At 36.2% G+C, this 21,019-nt stretch overlaps 1 protein-coding gene across 6 annotated transcripts in view; it reads right to left on the bottom strand.

Annotated features, from left to right (window-relative positions):
- ATG5 (autophagy related 5) overlaps positions 1 to 21,019 on the bottom strand; it is an 81,279-nt gene that overhangs the window by 23,241 nt on the left and 37,019 nt on the right. For all 6 annotated transcript variants that reach the window (XM_074581021.1, XM_074581020.1, XM_074581024.1 and 3 more), the window contains one exon: positions 1,929 to 2,046. In XM_074581021.1, coding sequence (XP_074437122.1) covers positions 1,929 to 2,046 — 118 coding nt within the window. The remainder of the gene's footprint in view (positions 1 to 1,928; positions 2,047 to 21,019) is intronic.

The raw sequence follows: 21,019 nt of genomic DNA, 5'->3' as shown, positions 1-21,019 counted from the left end.
AACGCAACAATACAAAGCTGCATTACAGGAGAGATTCTGCTGAATCCTAGATAGCTCACACCAATGTGAGTGATCGCATTTATTAAACTCAAAGTTTGCAAGTTGCTCAGTAGAATCCTAAGGATCAAAGCTAGGCCAATTTTAAGCAGATTTATACAGGAACAGACAAGCATATTCCAATAAAAGGAAAACCTTCCACCAAATTTCAAATCGCTCCTCCTAAGTGCAAGGATAGTACCTATTTTAGTTTATTTTCTTTCAAATAATCACCATTTTTTGCCCCCATTGAGTAAACATGATACGGCTTTTTTCAGCTTTTAACAAAAATGAAGCAAGCAGTTAGCATAGCACATTTCTATCCTGCTATTAAAGGTTGGTGCATGTGTCAACATCTGAAAAGGTCTACTAATGGGAAGCATCAAGTCATTGGCACTCAGATGAAATTACATTACATTCATGCTTTTAATAAAGGCAGTAACTAGCACATTCCCCATCTGCAGCTTTAGCAAATCCACATAGAAATTATCATCCATTATATCCTTGAATAACTTCTGCATAAATGCTTTTTGAATTTCTTTCATTTAATTTGTGCTCTGGACTGCCTTCCAAGCCAAAATGCATCCTCCTCCTTACTCTCTTTTTTTAAATTTACTTTGTACCATTTCACTTGTATCTGTGGGATCCTCACACTTAAGGACTTAAAGATGGTTAAACTTGCTTGTGCTAACATTCAAGTATCTATTTGTATCTTGCTTTATCCTTTAGACAGTTAGTTGAAAGCATTACCTAAAAGTATGCTCTAAAATTTATACTAGCTTTAGGAAAAACGGACGCATGGCAAGCAACATTCCATATTTTTCTTACCTTTTGTTATTTTTTGAAATTGTTCCCATGTGTTAAACAAGTATTAAATGGGGGTAAAAAAATACTTTTGAGATTCCAGTCTATTTTTAAGATGACCATACTTAAAGAAACCCATGACAACTGCTTGATTTTGAGTTATACAACTTCTGTGTACAGCAATATCTTACAGATTTTTACACTGTTTGCAAATTAGTGCTTTACTGTCAAAAGGTGCCGATACTACACCAGTAAATTCTGTGCCAAGATCATCTCCAGAACATCAGACGTTCTCAAAACAAATTGCCATTTATTGACTGAAAAGTTACTTCTTTACAGGTACTGGTAAGGCAACAGCAAGAACAAGATGAAAAACACTTCACATTAAATAATTCTGATCTCAATTTGCAGAGCACATAACTTTTACATTTATCCCACCTAAGAAGTATATCAGAGTTCCAATAGTTGTAATCTTTGAGGCTAACATCCAGAAATGCTTATTTTTCCGTATAAGTGCTGATCAGCAAATGCTACTGTATGAAATAATGCTACATGAACTAACGGGTATCATGTCACACAATACTACTTAGTAACCACACATAAAGTTTACATACTTCTAACAATCTCTTTCTTTTCTGGTACATTTTTAAAGGTTGGGCTTCAATAGGGAAAAAAGTATTCTGAAAACATCTTCAATTTCTATCAACTTTGGAATTTTACATATTAAAAGTTTACGCAATACAAAATCAAAGGTAACTTAAAACTTCTATTGATGTTGCTTTAAGAATATTTTTTAAAAACACAGAAAATAACACGTGATTAACAGCGTGATGGCAAAGGAGCACAAGAATTTTAAAATAAAACTTCCAGAGATTAATTTTTCAGGAGTGCCTAAGGACTCAATCTTACCCTTTCCAAACACTGCAGGTGATGGGCACGTGTAATCGGCACGCTATAGGGCAGGAAGGAGTGAAATCTGAAACTGTGGTACTGAGACATAGTTCTACCTCCAAAATCCCCATATTAAAAAAAAATAATGAAGTCAACAGAAAAAATATCTTACTGGACAAAAGTTATTTCTACAGTACCTTCCAGGCTGATAGCACTAGGACACACATCTTTTAGTAGATCTCCCAAAGTATGCAACTGTCCTCCGGAAGCAATTGGACGAAATAGCTTCTGTATAAAAGGTCTCTCTGTTGTTGCCTGTTTTAACAACAAAATTAGCAAAATCAACAATTTAAGGACCATGCAAATATATACTATTACTATTTGAAACAGGCAGAAGATAGGACAGGACAAGAGGTTGCAGCAGAAGCAACATCTGGCATTTCCATTTTTTTCCCCCCCTTGCATTCCATTCATATAATGAAATGCAGGGGAGTTTTTGTTTGTTAACAACTGAAAGTAAGCTGACACTCCAGAAAACCGTGAAGATAATTTATAAATAGTGTCATGGATAGAAGAGTGTTAAATCCTTTTTATTTTTTAATTTAAAAAAAGCCCCTTCTGTTATAGGAATGAGATCTGCTTGAACAAAACATTTCAATATATTCCAAATTTTAGTAAAACAAGCAGTAAGCACAAACTTAGGAGCTCAACGTACACCTATATGTTTTGTTGAGTAAAAGCAAAATTGTAAAAACTATCTAATACCTTCTGCAATAGTCTGTCTTCCTTGTTTTAGAAACACATTAAGCACTTTCAATGGCAAACAGGTACCTTATAGTTCAAGCCAGGTGCATTTTTTCCCAGTAGATTTTATGTTAAAAAAAATCAAACTATTTCATCAACAAGAAACAGAGTACAATTAAAAAAAAGAAAAAAGAAAAATGTGTTGTGCTTTGACAGACAACCTAGAGTCCTCTGCCTACTTATGGAATTAGTCAGACATAAAGAACAGTTATGCCCCACTTCTGCTGCAAATATCCACAGGAATTCAGAATGATTTCAACTACAGGTCCTGTTAGATCTTGCACATCATCATAATTTCTTTTGGAGACAAAAAAAGCAAATCTACTGCCAGTCACTACTGCCAGTCACTACTGCCAGTCACTACTGCCAGTCACTACTGCCAGTCACTGTCCACAACATAGGCAATAAAACTCCCAACACTGCAGAAGAAAAGTAGCTTATGGGATCTACAAATGCACTTATTTAAGAACTGTGGTTGTGTTAAGGTAATCCCATTCTTTGAGTATGTGTATAAGCAACCCCAGGCTCAGCAAGCATCTGATATTGAAGGGACAGGAAAAGCGTTTTTTTCCCCTGACAACATGACCTCTTCTCCCAAACTGGGACACCTGAGCCAGAAAACAGAAGTTAAAAACCTCATATTCAACCAACCCAAAAGTTTTAATCAAGCTCTAAATTGTTGCTGACAAATTTCTGCTAGCAGCTAACTCCTGAAAGCAGCTGATGTGGCCCACATTCCAGGTGACTGGGCTCCAGTAAATTACACTTTCATCACATGCTATCTTAACTGGAAAAAGCAATACAAGCTACTGCCACTTCCAAATTTAGTTTTCTACCCCTCAGAAAGTGGTTCCTGTCCTGCTACGGTACTTCAAGAATAGAAACAAGACAACACAACTCAACATCAAGAAGTATTTTATCTCCTGGTAGAGATTTTTGGGGAAAAAAACAACCAAGTATTGTAAAAATTTTGAAAGGTAAAAATTAATTTTGAAAGGAAGTTACAATGTGGTCTCTGTTACCTACCTACACGTAAAGCCACAAGCAGCAGATTAACCGTGACAACTTAATTGTCATTCACCTCTCTGAAACAGCAGGGCAAGGAATTTTTTCCTAAGAGTGGTACACTACCTCAAAGTAATTCCAGGGCAGCACAGTGCTGAACTGTTGACAGACAGCTACTTGTTACTTCTTGCCAACAGTCTCCAGAAATAGAAAAATAATCTTTTCCCAGTTTTTCTTATGAAGACTGATCAGAAGGAGCTGACTAGCTGCCGTACTCAATTCTCTATGTCCTCAGGGTAGCAGAATGTGGATACAAACAGTGCTAATGAAATGTCTGAACATTTGAAAAATGATGGGAGGCACACAGCCCGCAGGATCCACCTCAGACAGATCCACACTTGAGAAGTGAACTCTGGCACATTAATGTTTTGGATGTACATTTCTTCAATATAAAAAAAAAGATGAAAACTCTAAAACATCGTTAAAGTCAAAACAATTTTCTACCACTTTGAGTTTATTTTTAAAAAATAAACTCAATTATTCACAGAAGTCTAATCACAGCTCCCAAGTGCTTACCATCTGGAGTAGCAGAAGTGGAAATAAACACCAGAAGGATGCAGGCAAAAGTGGTTATCATCAATAGACATTTATGATAAGAATTTCCCAAGTGCATTTTGCAGTTTCTCATTATTTAATAATAAATTACAATCCATTTTTTCCCTAGTTATCATAACTTAATGCCATATTACAGCAAGAGGGAAATGCCAATGATGTATTTTCTAAAATCTCCCACACAGTTGCTGACTGCTGCAAAGCAATATCCTCAGTTGCTATCATGAAACATTATACAAAATTAATTCAATTTTATATTTTAAGTGTTGAGCAATACAGATATGGTAATGTAAATAAAAATCACTGGTCTCCATCAATGTTAAAATGATAAAAGTAACTTCATGTCATTTATACAAAGACTGTGATTCACAAATATAATTCTATGGGCAGAGTATTACCCCAACATGCTTACATTTCTCCCCCGTCATGCAGCAGATGCTTTATGCCTTGAAAAAAGTCAGAAGTGCCATCTTACAAACTAGAATGTTTACAGGATAACTTTTCAAAGTATCTTAGTCATGTAGCCGCATAAATCATCTTAGAAAAATCGTATTGCCGCCCCTTTTGAAGTGTGGTAGCTAGTAATATAAGCCAAACTTGACTGCAGCTTTCCACTCTAGTATTTACTACACCACCACATGAAGGAATAGTCAACATAAGTGATTACATAATGTTGTGTTTTGTACAATATTTGCTTAGTCCATCATGCGAGACAGCACTATCTGCAATCTAACCCACAAAGACATCACTGCATAACTGTTAACTAACAATGATTTGAAATAATCTACGTCAGGTCTAAAGTATGCATTGTACAGGATCCGTCATTTTTTCCTACTAAGATTTTTATAGCTTCAACAGAATATAGTGCTTTTAAGATGATTTTATTTTTCAGTCTAGCCCCAATGCAGCTGTGAGCTGTTCAAAAGATGCTGGATTCATTTGCAGGGTACAACGGGTGAGAGTCAATCAGTAATTGCTGATGACAGATCTACAAAGGAAAAGCCTCCAAGTATAAGAGCATATCAAGATGTGGCCCAAAATTTGTAGTGCATTTTACACTGGTCATGTCCACAATTTAATATCAAATCATCACATTTTGATGAAAGCAAATATTCACCTCTAAGTTAACACATTTTCTAGAAAGTTGGACTTATTTATTGCAACTGAAATTTCTTATTCTTCTGTACTACTACATAGCTCCACAAATCTTGCAGAACAAATTGAGACTTTACTCTTTTTAAAGAAAGTTTAAACAATGACAGTGATAGGAAAGTGACAGCGAAAAATTACACTACAGTGAGAAAAAAAAAAAATAGATTAACATTTCCTATTCAGGTATACTGGCACTGAGAAGAGTTGTAGGTGAGGGAAAGTGGACACTACATCAGTGGACAAGGGAAGAGCTATGGACGTCATCATTGTGGACTTTTGTAAGGCTTTTGACACCACCTCCCATAATATCCTTTTCTCTATATATTGGAGAGGTATGGATTTGATGGGTGGACTGTTCGGTGTGTAAGGAACTGGTTGGATGGTCACATCCAGAGGGTAGTGGACAACGATTCAATGTCTGGATGGAGACTGGTGACAACTGGTGTCCCTCAGGAGTCTGTATAGGGACCAGTCCTGTTCAATATCTTCATCAATGACACAGTGGGATCAAGCGCACCCTCAGAAATTTCGCAGATGACACCAAGCTGTGTGGTGTGGTTGACATGCTGGAGGGAAAGGATGCCATCCAGACAGATCTGGACAGGCTCAAAAAGTGGGCCCATGTGAACCTCATGAGGTTCAACAAGGCCAGGTGTTAGGTCCTGCACCTGGGTCAGGACAACCCACAGCATCAATACAGGCTGGGGGATGAAGGGATTGAGAGTAGCCCTGCTGAGAAGGACTTAAGGGTACTGGTGGATGAAAAGCTGGACATGAGCTGACAATGTGTGCTCACAGCCCAGAAAGCCAACTGCACCCTGGGCTGCATCAAAAGAAGTACGGCCAGCAGGTTGAGGGAGGTGATTCTCCCCTTCTGCTCTGCTCTCGTGAGACCCCACCTGGAGTACTGCATCCAGCTCTGGAGCTTCCATCATAAGAAGGACATGAACCTGTTGGAGTGGGTCCAAAGGATGGCCACAAAAATGATCAGAGGGCTGGAGCACCTCTCCTACAAGGACAGGTTGAGAGAGTTGGCGTTGTTCAGCCTGGAGAAGAGAAGGCTCTGGGGAGACCTTATTGCGGCCTTTCAATACTTCAAGAGAGCTTATAAGAAAGGTGGAGACAAACTTTTTAGCAGGCCCCTGCTGAGATAGGTCAAGGGGTAATAGCTTTAAACTAGAAGAGGGGAGATTTAGATTAGATAGGAAGAAATTCTTTCCTGTGAGGGTGGTGAGGCACTGGAACAGGTTGCCCAGAGAGGTGGTAGATGCCCCATTCCTGGAAACATTCAAAGTCAGGTTGAACTGGGCTCTGAGCAGCCTGGTCTAGTTGAAGATGTCCCTGCTCATTGCAGAGGGGTTGGACTAGATGACCTTTAAAGGTCCCTTCCAACCCAAACCATTCTGTGATTCTATGAAAGTTTTAAGAGGCCCTTTAAGGTAGCATAAAGCCTCACAAGATCAGAGACAAACTATATAGTTACATATTGTGCTAGCAGTTGTAACTCTTTCTTCCCTATCATCCTGCCAAAAAAAAAAAAAAGTGCAGTCAGCTTGCCTGGTCCTTTTCAGAATCAACAGAACATCAAACACTGCATGAAATCCACAATTTAATTAGTCATATATTTTTTACAGGATGCATCTTAAAATGAAAAACATGACTCATGAACTGCTGGGTTTTAATCTGGAAAAATCACAGAGTTACCAGTGTTTCCATCTACAGGAAGGGATTTGGATTTTCTGCCTAAAAACACTGCTGCTACTCTAACAGTATTTAAACAAATAGAAGTTACCATACATATTGAACCGACAAAGTAAAAAACCAATTTCTTAGGATCCCCACATGGGAATAAACTGGCAACCTAAAACCGTAAAACTCCAGGCTTTACTACTTACTGCCTCATATTTTCAGTAACTTTTAAAGTTCATAGTCTGTGCTGTTTGGTAATGAACCACTTTACACTAAAAAAAACTCTCAAAATTTAAATTTATCATTTTGTTTAAACTGATTTAAACTCAACCAAGAAGCTTTAAAAGTAACAATAAGAGTTTCCATAACGATTTAAGTTATTTTATTTAAAAAGCACAGGAAAGTTAACTACTCCCTGAAAATAAAATTAATTATATAAATTTTATTAAGTATTTACTCAAAAGCCCATTTTCTATATATTTTTTAAGATGTCTTCTCTTGTTTTAGAAATGTTTTCAATTAAAAATCTCAATACACAATGAAAAAGTGACTAATTGAAAAGACGACAAATTGCTGTAGTCACAGAACCATCACAATACCACGTCTGTCTGAAAGCAAGATACTGCAAAGCCCCATCTGGCATACTGCTTTTTCACTGGAGCTGAAATGCAGTTTTTCTGCTGGTTTGGTTTTGGTTTTTTTTTTTTTTTTTTTTTTTTTTTTCATGGGTGTGTATCTTTGGCATCTTTTTGTTTAATATTAGACACACTGAGTACTTCATTGTGGAAAAGGCACAAGGAGTGTTTCTGTTTTGTTTTTTTTTAAAAAAAGAATCCACTCACTGGAAACTAGACAGGCAGGTTATCGGACTGAAAGATTAAATGGAAGCAGCAGCTAAGACTGATAATCACCAATAAACTCAGGTAAGAAAGAATGTGTGTCAGAATGGGAAAGAACTATTTCTCTGTGTGTAGAAAAAGCAAGATCTAAGGTCTTAGCCTAAGGTGACCCTCCTGAACCTGCCCTACCTCTTGTCCCAAGTTTTATGGTTTTAATAATGTTATCTTATCTACAGTTGCTTCAACTGCTGCATATTTTGACTTCCATTCAGAAACTAGTCACATATTAAGATGGCTTACTTGGCTTTTAAGCTCATTTCATATATCCTGATACCTGCAGAATAAGGCCAATAGAAACATTTGACTGACTTCTGGAAAAAAAAATCACCAACAAAAAAAAATACCACATCAAAGACAGCTTTTACATATGTAAACAGCTAACATTAGATAGCCAAAACAAGCCAGCAAGGCAGCCTATGCAACAAATAGCACCAGTGATGTAGGAGGGAGAAGAACATTTGAATAGCAGGGCAAACATTGACTATCATCATCTAGAAAACAAACAAGTGACTATACAGTAAAGAAATCAGTAAAGTTAAACTCACATTCATTATTCTGCATTATTGTACTACCTGCAGGCTGATTAAGGTGGTGATCATAGCAGATAATAAAATGTTTTATAAGCAAAATTGTGTGTACGTAGACCTTTAATTCTTCCCACACTGTTCAGTGCTGCTGTTTTAAGCTTCCTATCTCCAATCATGCTCATTCTTAAACAAAAGCCAAACTAAAAATCAATTATTTGCTTTTGCAATGGCCAGTGTAACTTATAGTTTAAATCAACTTTATAAGTTAAAATTAAATGTTGCAAAATATTTCTGTATAAATAACAAGCCAATATCTATAGCAGTCCTTTTTTGCACTTTCATGCGTATTTCTTGTTCATACAACTTATTTAATATTTTGAGGTATTCATTTTGTTCCACCTATCAAAGCATCTTAAGCTTATGCTAGGAAGACAGAAGAATCTAGTGCGATACTCACATCCTAATTAACTCCACAACAGAGTAAAGGTGATCATGTAGCTAAAGATATCAGTACTGCTTAACTGATACTTGTAAGTGATTCCTATTTCATCATTTAATTAATAAAAGCTTACAGAAAGACCTAGGTAAGCATGTATTGAAGGAAGTACTACAGTAGGTACAAACTTGCTATGTTAAACTTCAAATTTTCCCTTTCACTTCCATTTGTAATCTCAAATTAAAAAACACAGGAGACTGCATTACTTAAATTGATTTGTTCTCCTATGGTCCGATCTTATTTTTAACTTGTTTTTAATCTCAAAATATTTCCCTATTCACAATCGCTGCTATTTCCCAGCATGCCTTCTAGTTTATGCTTCTAAATAAATAGATTCTGAAAGATTTGTGTCAGCTGGAGTCTCAGTATTTTACTTCAAAAAACATTTCAAAGTTTTTTATACTCTTATTTCTTCATTGACTATTTTACAAGCAATCACTTTACGCTTCAGTCAGTATAACCCTGAAACAGTATTTTCCAAGCGTGCTAAGAAATAATCCATTTATATACTCTAAGGCTAGAGATTCGAGTTACAGCATAACTAGAAAGCGATTATTTAAATGCCAACACACAACATCATTCTCTATGAATTGTAGTATAGTATACCGATGCACAAACACTACATTCCAGTAAGTTAGCCACAAACCTACAGGTTTTAAAAAAATTATGTAAAATAATCCATGTTTGTTAATTACAAATAAACTAAATTGTGTGCACTTCCCAAAGAATTCAATAAAAGGTCATTTATTCATTTCAACACAAATAAAGGAAGCCTTTTCTCAACAGGCTGCCATTACTCAAAGAGCAGTTTGAGAAGCAGAAGGAAAAAACCTGATTCCTCTCTGATATAAGACATATTTAAAGCAAAAACCTGATTCTTACATCTTCATTAGATGTTTGGAAAAAAATAAGGAAGTGATACGTTTCTTCCAACTTCACATCTTGTACGATAGCAAACAAGACTCAAAAATGGCTACTATGTCAGACAAAACTACTTATTATGATCCAAAGACAATACTTTTGACTTCAGGTCTTAAAAATCTCCATGTAAGATACAGAAATCTTACACCGCAAAATACATCTAACATCTACTAAGCACGTTACCAGCTAGAGGCAAAACGCAAGATCATTTAAATGAAAATTCTGATACAAATGGTTCGCTAAAACAGAGGGAGACTTCCCATAGACTCAAATTATCACAAAGATTTCCAAAAGAGGAAAATAATTTTAGCCACCATGTATGTTTGTTAAATTATACATAGCTTAACATCGTGTTTTACCACAATGAATGTGATAAAGCCAAACATGAAATAAATGCATTACATTCAGTGTCCTCAGATAATCGGAGTTACAATACAAGAGAGAAAATACAATGTTAATATACTGACCAACTTAAAAAAAAATCTAATATGAGAATGTTAGTTTAATAAATGCCCCTAAAATACCCCCTTTTTCTTCTTAGTCCAGTATTTTTTCTACACTAAAAGGAACTTTGATCACTGCCCTTAACATCATTGTCTTATTCATCACAGACTTGCTCCAGGCTGTATAGGTGTTGTGGTAAGAGCAAAGCTGACTTCTAGAAAAACAGAAATTTAAGTAAATAAGCTGCTCAGAATATTCATATTGCATATCTTAAGAAGTTAGCTCAATTTCTGCATTAAAAAAGTGTAATTACTATTTCCCTAAGTGATTATTTTACTTCAGCATATCGAATTCAATACTAACAGTCCACAGACCAGGAAAAAAAGAGCGTATGGAATTTGTAATTCTGCTAAACCATTTTAACTGACTTATCTCTGTTCCCTCCAAAGATGCTGTATGACCTCTTAAGCTGCCAGAATGCAAGGGGTTTCAAGAAAAGCTATTCCCTCACTGTCTATGCCCACAGGTTTAGAATGAAACAATTCCAGTGTCAAAACCAATAGCGACTTTCAGAGAAAGATGGGCTCAAGTTTACAGCTTTCTTTTTGGCTTAGTTTGTAAGGACGCAAGGCAACTATTTCATAATTGCTCCAATGCCCAAGCCTGCACCACTCTCAACTAATGCTTTAAGGGTCTGTTTGCAAATCACTGCTTTCTGATGACAACAGACACAAAAGGGAAGAAATTCAAATGCTGATAATATTTATTCCACTAGAATATTGAAACAAGGTATTTCTACAAGGCTGTCCCACTTAGCAAAAGAAAAAGTAAATCGAACTTATTTCTACATACAGCCTAATTTACAGCTGTAGTGCAAAGGTTGCCACTCTAGAGAACAGCATTTCATGCTATATGGAACTTTGCAGTGACAAAATGAGAGGTTACCTTCAGGAAACTCAATGCTCAACTAGGATTACAATGAAACACACTAAAATACCTGCTTTTACTTTTATCTTTTTTTTTTTTTTTTTCAAAAAAAAAGAACACAATCCCCTTACTTCAAATATTCTCCTTAGAAGCACTTGCACTGTTGCCAACATAAAATTTATCCTTGCCAATTTATTTGCTAGAAGGAACATACCATTCTCTTAGATAGTCCAAACTGCACTAATATTCTAAAGAAACTCTCCTAACAGTAGACCTCACAAACTGATTACTTGCATTTAACCTTTCTTTTTAAACCTTTACACAGACTCAGCTAAAAAGCAGTAACAGCTCTCCTCCATTTCTCTCAGCTAGCCTTCATTTGAAATATTAAAACAGTGGACTGTAAGAGGCATCCACAGAGCCCCAGTAAAACAAAGTAAATGAAAGTGAAAATCTCTTCCCCTGCATTGCAAGCAATACCCCCCCCAATCAAATCCCATCACAAGCAGTCAACGACTATATGAAGGACAACTGGCTAAAGTTAAACTCAATAAGAAATACATATACACACTGAAAGAAGCTTCAAAGAACTCGTTCTTCCTTAATCATCTATTAAAAATCTACAAACTTCATTTATTCCGTAAGGCAGCAAGTTCACCCTTGACTTTCAGCTCAACAAGCTAAAGTACACACATACAAACACAAAAAAAGGAAGTGATCTCTTGTTTTATCTATTTGAAATCTGTCACCTTTCAAATTTCATCAGTATTTTTTGAGCTTCTACTTCAAGAGGCATAAAACACAACAGGAATTGTCTTTACATCTTTGATGATTTTTCTATTTCACTTACTCTCCAAGTTGTTAGGACTGGAACAATGTTCCAAGAAAACTCTGTTTCTAGTATTTCTTTAATTAGTCTCCGTAAACTCCATTTAACAGATTAACAATGATTTTGTGTGCTTTGAATAAGGCTGGCACTGCTTTTAATAGCATTCAGAGTTTCGAACAGCCTACCTGCAGCGTCACATTACTGTTCAGAGAATAAGGTATGTCACATTATGAAATAAAATTAAAATGTTTTAAATAAAACAACTAAGTAATGGTTTTTTATGTCCAATATGTAACTAAAAACCAGAAGACAAAAAAGGAGTATGAACATGCTCAACACACCTATCTAGAATTACCAGAAAAATTGACTCACTGACAGGATGGGATGCACATTGCAGGACTAGCTGTGAAGTCAACATACAGAATAAATCAAATTACTTGTTTTTCCCAAAATACATTTTAAGTTGATACAATAAATTACATGTATTCAGTGGCTGTAAAGATTACAATATATACCCTGATTACAACCTATAGAAAAAAAAAAAGCATCCTTTTACTTTTTGAGTTTGTTTTAGGATTTATGCTGCGAGAAGGAAGCTTTGGTTTCCTCACGAAGTTAAGTCTTTATGGTGATGAACAGGAACTTCATATTCCCTAGTATTTTTAAGAGGCATGCAAAAAAAAAGGAAAAAGAAAATAGAAACAAACAGGCTACACTTCATAAATTTAATTTACACTAACAGCAGTCACATAAATTAGTAGTGCAGAAATATATCACCAGATTGAAGCTTAAGATAATTCCATGAATACCTACCTGTACATACACTTTAATATGGTCATGACAAATGTGTATTTGAATACACCTTTAAAACTGCTTCAAATCCTAAGATTTGAAATAACATGAAAAAAATATGAAAATAACATATACTGTTAACAGAATATTGCATAACATGAAGGACATACAATGGATCATTTTTCTCCCTTAGAAGGGTATATCCACATTACCTCAAATTGATTTTCCTACTTTTGCATACTTCACATGATGAACGAAATATAAACTTGTGGTCAAAATTATAACCTGTACACACATATCAAGTAAAGTGAAAGTTTTGTTATTCTTGAAAGCATTCTTAACAGTATTACATAAACTGCAAATCCTTTAGTTCTTGAACATCAATGATCACTGTTTTAAAAGCAAGAACAATTATATGATGCATTCCCTTGGTGGAAGCTTTAACTTGTTATGGTCTGTTATGTGGCAAATGTTATGTCAAGAATTGATGGAAGTAATATTTAATGCCAGAATTAACTAGTATCTTAGCCAAGACCGTAGTCAAATTAAAGCCACAACTAGAATTATAAACACATCTGGAAGAAGGTTAAAATTTTATGTAGTAGGCCTTATTACAGTTATGTCTAGACAATAATATTGAACAATTTTGGGTCATGAGTGGTTAAGGACTATTCTCCTAATAGTGCGTGGGCAAGAACTCATGTCTTCCTTGAAGTCTTACATTGAACAGAGCACAGTGTATGAAGCAACTGCAGTTCTATCCTAACTTCCTACACAATTAACAATAATTTAGCATTAGTATAAACTTACAAAGAAATACCGCAACTTTCAGTTAATTCTCCCACACATGTTGTTCAGGGCCATTACTTGCTCATCTTTAAAAAGACTGAAGAACCATTTAAAATACCACCTTTTTCCATATTATTTAAACTGGCAATGTGCTTCCTTATGACCTTTTAGAACAAGTGTTATGTAATAGCAACCAAATGAGTTATTACAACCATGTAAAACATTTGAAAGTCCTAGCACGTGTTCTACTAATCTGAAAAAGATACGCTTAGTTAGAACACATCCATTACCAAATTCAAGTGATTAAAAATTTAATGGGTTGGCTAAATCGTAACACTTCAGAATAGAATTGCTTCAGTCTCTTAACTGTTTCTAAAGATGCATCAGGCTGTCCACACTGATTTTGTGTCTGCATCAAAAATATTCACATCACATTGCGTAAGGGCATAAAGGAGAAAAAAGGCACAAATATATCTCAGATCCTTCTAGGAATCCTAGATTTTAGCTTTGTAGCATCAAGTAGGAGCCTGTCACAGAATTCATAAGAGCAATGGTGCCTAAGGAACTATTTAAGCTTCTGTGGCTTGAGAGAACATCTTTTGGGTTTTCCAAATGGCTTTTCAGCATGCTAGCATGTTGATTCTGAATCACAGAATCTCAGAACGGTTGAGGCTAGAAGAGACCTCTGGAGGACATCTGGTCCAAACCCCATGCTCAAGCAGGGCTGCCTATAGAGAGATACCCATGTCCAAGAAGCTTTTGACTATCCCCAGTAGTCAAAATGGGATGGGGACTCCACAACCTCTCTGGACAACCTCTGCTAGTGCTTGGTGACCCTCACAGTAAAGAAGTATTTCCTGATGTTCAGATGGGAGCCTCCTGTGTTTCAGTTTGTGCCCATTGCCGCCGGTCCTGCCACTGGGCACCACTGGAAAGTGCCTGGCTGCTTCTTTTATACAGTCGCCCTTCAGATACTTATGCAGATTGGTGAGATCACCCCTGAGCCTTTCCTTCTCTAGGCCGAACAATCCCAGCTCTCAGCCTTTTCCCCCCCTCATATTAGATGCACCAGTCCCTCAATCATTCTAGTAGCCCTTTGCTGGACTCTGTCCAGTAGCTCCATGTCTCTTCTGTACTAGGGAGCCCAGAACTGGACACAGTACTCCAGGTGTGGCCTTACCAGTAGAGGTGAAGGATCACCTCCCTTGACCTGCTGGCAACACTCCTCCTAAAGCAGCCCAGGATACTATTTCAGCCTTCCTTGCCATAGGTCCCACTGCTGAACTCCCTGTACTCTTTGAATTCAAAGGTTATCTAGGAGAACCTTCACATTTACGAATGTAGACACCGAGACCCTTATGAGATGTTCAGAGATTGTACTCTCTTCCATCTGATTAAATGAAGAGTGAAGCACCACCAAAGTCACATTATTTTGGTTTCCGTAATGTGACAAAAATTAACAGATGTGTGAAGGATCTCCCTAAGTCTGCAAGGTGGCCACTAATATTGCTAGAGCTGAATGAGACTCAGCCCTGATCAATACTTGCTTCTACCCTGATCAACTCGGACAAGATTCTTAACTGAATATGTGGTTAAAAGAAGCTGTGTTGAAGTGGCTAGTCCTTTGGGCTTTTTGCTAAACAGATGAAGAACTCTCCTAAAGGACTCTACACAGTCAATGTCAAAAGGTAAAGTCCACAATACACCAAAAGCATGTAGCAAAGCTTCAGTCTGGGATGCATGCAGTTATGGACAAGACTCTGGCAACACAGCACCTTGAATATTGACCTGCGAAAACCCTAAGTATTTAGGATTGTCCAAAACACAGTATTCATCCTTGGAAGTCATGAGATATGGTCATAAGGCAAGAAATAACAGAAACTAACTAGAAGAAACAGTTCCAAGAGACAGTTTTGTTGTGCACTGAGAAGACAAAGACATTTACAACATAAGCATGGCCTCAAAGTATTAAATTTCCTTCCCAGAAAAGGATTCATATTTGCAATTGGTAAAGTAAAGGTATCTGAACAGTCAGTGACAACAAGTCAACAGTGGTTTTCACAATTGCAGTGTCTTATGCACATATGCAGACCTAAGGATCACATAAAAGTAAGAAATTCAGTAGCAACTACCTATGGAGCAATCAATTGTAGAAGTGGATTTACATCCACAAAAGCAAACATGACATTGTTTGCTTAAAAGCAATGAATAGTACAATACTTCGTATAACACTTTCAATCTACTTCAAAGCATTAAAACCAAAAATACTCTAGTTTTCTACAATAATGATTAACTAGAAGAAGCTCTTATAGTCAAGGACAGCAAAATTTCAGAAATTTACGTTTGTTAATTCATAGTGTTTTCTTAGAGTGTACTGTTGTATCCCACTTCCTCATAGGTTCATTCCATTCCACACTTAGTTGTGTACAATTTGCTTTCAGTCTTCTGGAAAATGCAAATAGAAGTCTTTGTACTTTCCAAAAAACCGAACACTTTCTGTATTTTCTAGTCCCCAAATATGTCCAAAAGTTAGCCTGCTTTATTTACCTATTTTTCTTAAAAATAAGGAAAAATAAGATGGCATACTGACACCGACGAATTAAAACAGGTACTGCTGACTTTCATCCATGCAGAGTTAATTTTTTGCATCACCATCATAGGCTAGGCTTTGTTCTAGTTTAATTCCTAAGCAATAGGCACTGCATATGCTGCACAGCCACAGAAATAACTCTTGAAGATGGCATTCTTCATCCCTCTGAATTAAAAATTCCATCTCTTTTTCTGAATGCAAAGCAGTTCACCAGCTGTGGGGTTTTGTTTTTTTTTTTTTTTTTTTACTATTATGTCAGAGTACAAGAGTCAATCTCAGAGGAATACAGCTCCGGATTGCAAGTTTCAGGTAGCAAAAATCCCTCTCGCTACAAAATAAGAACCTTACCACATAATGAAGCGTGTAGTGAAAGTGGCAAATCAGTTTGTGTTGACTAAATCGAGTGAAATAGAGAAGTTAAACGATCAGGTCTAATGATCAAAAGGCAGCAATATACTAAAGAGCACTGCATTTGAATTACAAGATTGAACAGTAACTCTACACAGACCTAATCTAACTGAATTACTGCTTCATTCATTTTCTTCATCCCAGCCTCAACATATTCATATTCTTAAGAATTAACACTTAAGGTTGAGGTGAAAACTGCAATTATTTATTTTTTAATTGCATACATATATTAACTTTCATATCAAATTTAGGATTATATATAAATATACAGGAGTATAACCTTAATAAAACAGTTTAGGGAATTAGAGACACAAGAATTCAAACCTCTTAGTTTAAATTAAAATTTGTAGCATGAACATTTACGTAAACTTATTTATATCCAAGTTCATGATCATAAATCAATTCAGAGAAAAGATGACAAGTTAGAATTTTATAAAAAAATAATTTGCTAAAAAAGTAACTACCAATTTGTGATTAGGGAGTGCATAAGACATGGTAAAATTAAGGCATTTTCAAATTAGGAGCAGACAATTTTTTTTTTCCTACCAAAAGTTTTCATTATTTCATTGTAGCTCAAAATGTATCTTGACTTATCTTTTGCTACCAAAAAAAAATATAACTGTTTACAGAAAGTTAATTTATTAACTACTGACATGCGACTGGTTTTTGATACACCTAGATTCTTCTAAGATCTAGCAGTATGTGATAAGATAAAGAAGGATTTTAAAGAAAATACTACCCAATTTTCCCCATATGCAGAATCTAGTATACCCCTAAATTGTTTTAAATTGTATAATGTAATTCAGAACCTCAACAAACTATTTTTCCTAAAAGCAAAACTACTTTACTCTTTACGTACAAGCTACATCTACATTCAACTGACTACTGTCACTCCTATTGACAAGCCTGAGCTAGCTTAAAACTACCCACCTTGGTAACAGTTCAACCATTGCTCAGAGAAAACACCTAAATTGAGGTTCTATAGTCTCATCTCTTCTGCACCTCCTTCCCTGAGCACTATGCAACTTTTACAATAGCTTTGAACTAGGCAGGCTGACAGGTTTACAGACAACTTGGGCAAATTTATGTACACTTTACTCACATATCTGACAACAAATACAGTTGATATCAGAATTTTTCTTTTAAACTCTGATTGACAGCCACCATTCTGTACTGAGATTCTTGAAGGCATGTGGCTGATCTTGCACATGGGTTCCTCAGTTGTTTGGGGTTTTTTTGTTTGTTTGTTTGTTTTAAGAACTGCGTGGATATTCGTTAATACAAAACATGCATAAAAAGTCATCTTTAGCAGCATTGGTTTGAGCTAGCTCATTTCACTTTGCACTTAGATGGACCAGAAAAGCTCACGAAATTATGGCACCACAACGGTGGTGACAGTGACCTTCAACTCAAGGTGACAACTTGTCAAATTGCTATTACTTTCATCACAGAACTAAGCAATCAAGTTCAGAAAACAAATACTCATAGCAACTTATGGATCATGCTACCCATATGCAATACTAGCTAGAAGGGGTTTTGTTTTGTTTTTTCCCCCAATAGTAAGGCACTGGGAAAAATATTTGCCTAACAAAGCTTTTAAACTTTCCCACTCATACAGCTTGATTTTGAAGTAATTTAGAACTGGTGAAAGTGTGCTATTGTTTCTTCAGTGCTGAACCATCAACTATTAGAATAAGTCATTCTGTGTACTCAATTGATGATTAATCAATTTTTCTCTTTTCAGCACAGAAATTCAGCTGAACACCACTGTTACACAAATCAGCCATCATTTCGCGTTACTCTCCTATTCAGTCACACTTCCTCTTTGTAAAATTAAGGTTTTTTTAAAGAATAAATTGGTCTATTTTCAACAGGACCTTTATAAAAATGTCATGTTTAATAAATAAGAAAAAATTAAAAGGTATTATTACACGAGTTTATTCAAGAGCATTTTGCACTAGCCAACAAGATGCTGAAACTTGCTGTGTTGTGTTGCCCTCTTCAGGTCGACAGCACTTATATTTTCTAGTTCTCCTGCTTGACAAGTCATTGCAATTTCAACTTCTGTCATAAAAACGTTCATATTTGCAGTTTCAAGTAGCAGCTAACTTTGCTTCTATCCCACCACTGCTTGAAGTATTTTTGATATAAAACCCTACAAAAATAAACTTTATTTTTGGCCTCTACTTCTCCCTAACTTTAATACTAACCTTGAGGACTATCAAAATATCAGCTAGTGTTTGAAAAGATGACTAAAAAACCCACCTTCAGCACTGGTAGGCAAGTCTCATGACAAGAGGCTTAAAGAGCTCAATTGATTCAGCTTACCAAAGAAAACTGAAGCTGCGGAAATCACTCCGTAAGTGAACTTGGAGATTAGAAAGTCAGATGACTTTAAAGTGGTGTAAGGCAAAACAAAAATCTAGAAACTGCAGTTGAAGTCAGGTAAATTCAGCCCTGAAAGGCAATGAAGCTTCTCGCCCAAAAGAAAAAAAGATGTTAAAAACCTACTAGTGCAAAAGGATGGATTCATTATTACTTTACAGGCAGACCCAGCATCTTTCAAAACAATCTGTTTTGATCAGTTTTTGAGTGGTTGTCATAACACAGGCCAAACTGTGATGCTGATTTGCATACTTGTAATGGGTTTTGCAATTGATTATCTGTGCTCTGCCAGTTAATGTGTAAATGGGTGTAAACCAGCCTTCCATTGCTAGGGAAGGGGCTGTGCTGGGCTTCTGATTCATACATTGAGCCAGATATTAATATCATCTTAGAATATTTCATTTCCTCCTCCCACCTTGCTATTTTTAGAGGACAGGTCATGGTAGACATTTAAATCTATTTAGACATCTCAGTACTATGACTTTTACATAAAGAGCAAAGATTTAACTAATGTATTATTAAGTATGAAGAATTTCATTCACATTACTAAGGCAGATAAAATAACCATTTGTGACTGTACAATTTAATCACAACATCTTAAGGGACTTACGATAGGAAAAATCTTTCAAAGCTAAGGCCTATTACGTAATTAGCCAATAAAATTAATAACCTAATCAAACCCCTTAGAAAATGGAGGCAAAGGAAATGCTCATTGCAGTACCATGGCATGTCCCAGTACCCAAACAAAGGAACAAGCAAATAAACAATCCCTGTATCCCCTCTTGGGCTGGCAAACACACAACAGCCACCCTGCCTTTAGCCAAGTGAGACTCCAGAAAGGCTCAGAAGAACTTGGTGCGGATAGTTTTAATGCATTTTCTTTCACACACTTCTGTAATTTTACTCTCAAGAATTAAATGCTATTTACGACAAATTTAATTCCTATATACTCATTGAGCAGACTGCAGAGAAAGGGAGGGAGACTGACAGGGAGAGAAACAAGCAAGAGCAAGTGGGTGAGCATTACGCAGGGAGGGAGCAAGATACCAAAACTCAGGGATGAGTAGAAACTAAAGTGCACAACAACGCAGACTATGAGTGCTCCCACCTGCAGTGTCAGACAGCGGGTAGTCTCTATCAGCACACAGAGACTCCTCTCTGGTGCCTGAGTAATATGCCCCATCACAGTGCCTGCAGCCCAGGACTGATGAAAGCTTCCTGCCGTCTGTCAGGCATATAGCTTGTTCAATTAGAAAGTGCAAAACCAACTAGTCTTATAAACATGGGGAAAAAGTCCTCAAGCCAAACAGGCTCTAGTACTGTACAAGAAAAGCAGGACTCTTAAATGCATAATAAACTCAAAACATTACTATTATTTTCTCTCTTGCTATTAAAGAACAAATGAAAAAGGCACTCTATTTAACAGTACTATGAAACGAAAAGGCAAAAAGTTTTCATGCAACTACCAACTGAAGACACAGCAGCTTATAGCTCTGAAGTGATGAAGTGGGGCTTTTTTTTTTTTTATGTGTGTAAGTAAGTGTCACCAAAATATAATTACTTTTTTAAACCATCTCTAGTAGAAAGAGTTTTCACCTATGTCAAAGGTTCATCTGGTGCAAGTTCCATATGACACAGTGGAGACTACGATAGCTAGTAATAAAATCTCCAAGATCTCCTAGCTAACACTTAAAATGGCAAATGAGTTTATCCTTAGCAATACTCAGTCTTTTTCTTAATCTTTTACAGTAGATGCCAGGATTCTGGTCCAATCTTAGCTGCTACGCTTAAAAGAGGTGGTGGTGGACAAGGGCTTTTAAAATTACCTGTGGTTAGTTTAGTTCTGACTTACCCAAGTACAACGTTCATATTTTTACCATCTCTTTCTCCCACACACACCATCAGATTTGGATACCACACGAGATATGATTCATATTATTCTTTAGAAATGTATTTTAATAGACAAGCTTTACAATTGAAAGAGCGTTTGAGTTTTGAAAATATCAGGCCTTCAGTGAA

The sequence above is a fragment of the Larus michahellis genome, chromosome 3 (assembly GCF_964199755.1).
Source record: "Larus michahellis chromosome 3, bLarMic1.1, whole genome shotgun sequence".
NCBI lineage: Eukaryota > Metazoa > Chordata > Aves > Charadriiformes > Laridae > Larus > Larus michahellis.
The sequence above is the reverse complement of the archived record's forward strand: the minus strand, read 5'-3'. Positions and strand labels throughout refer to the sequence as shown.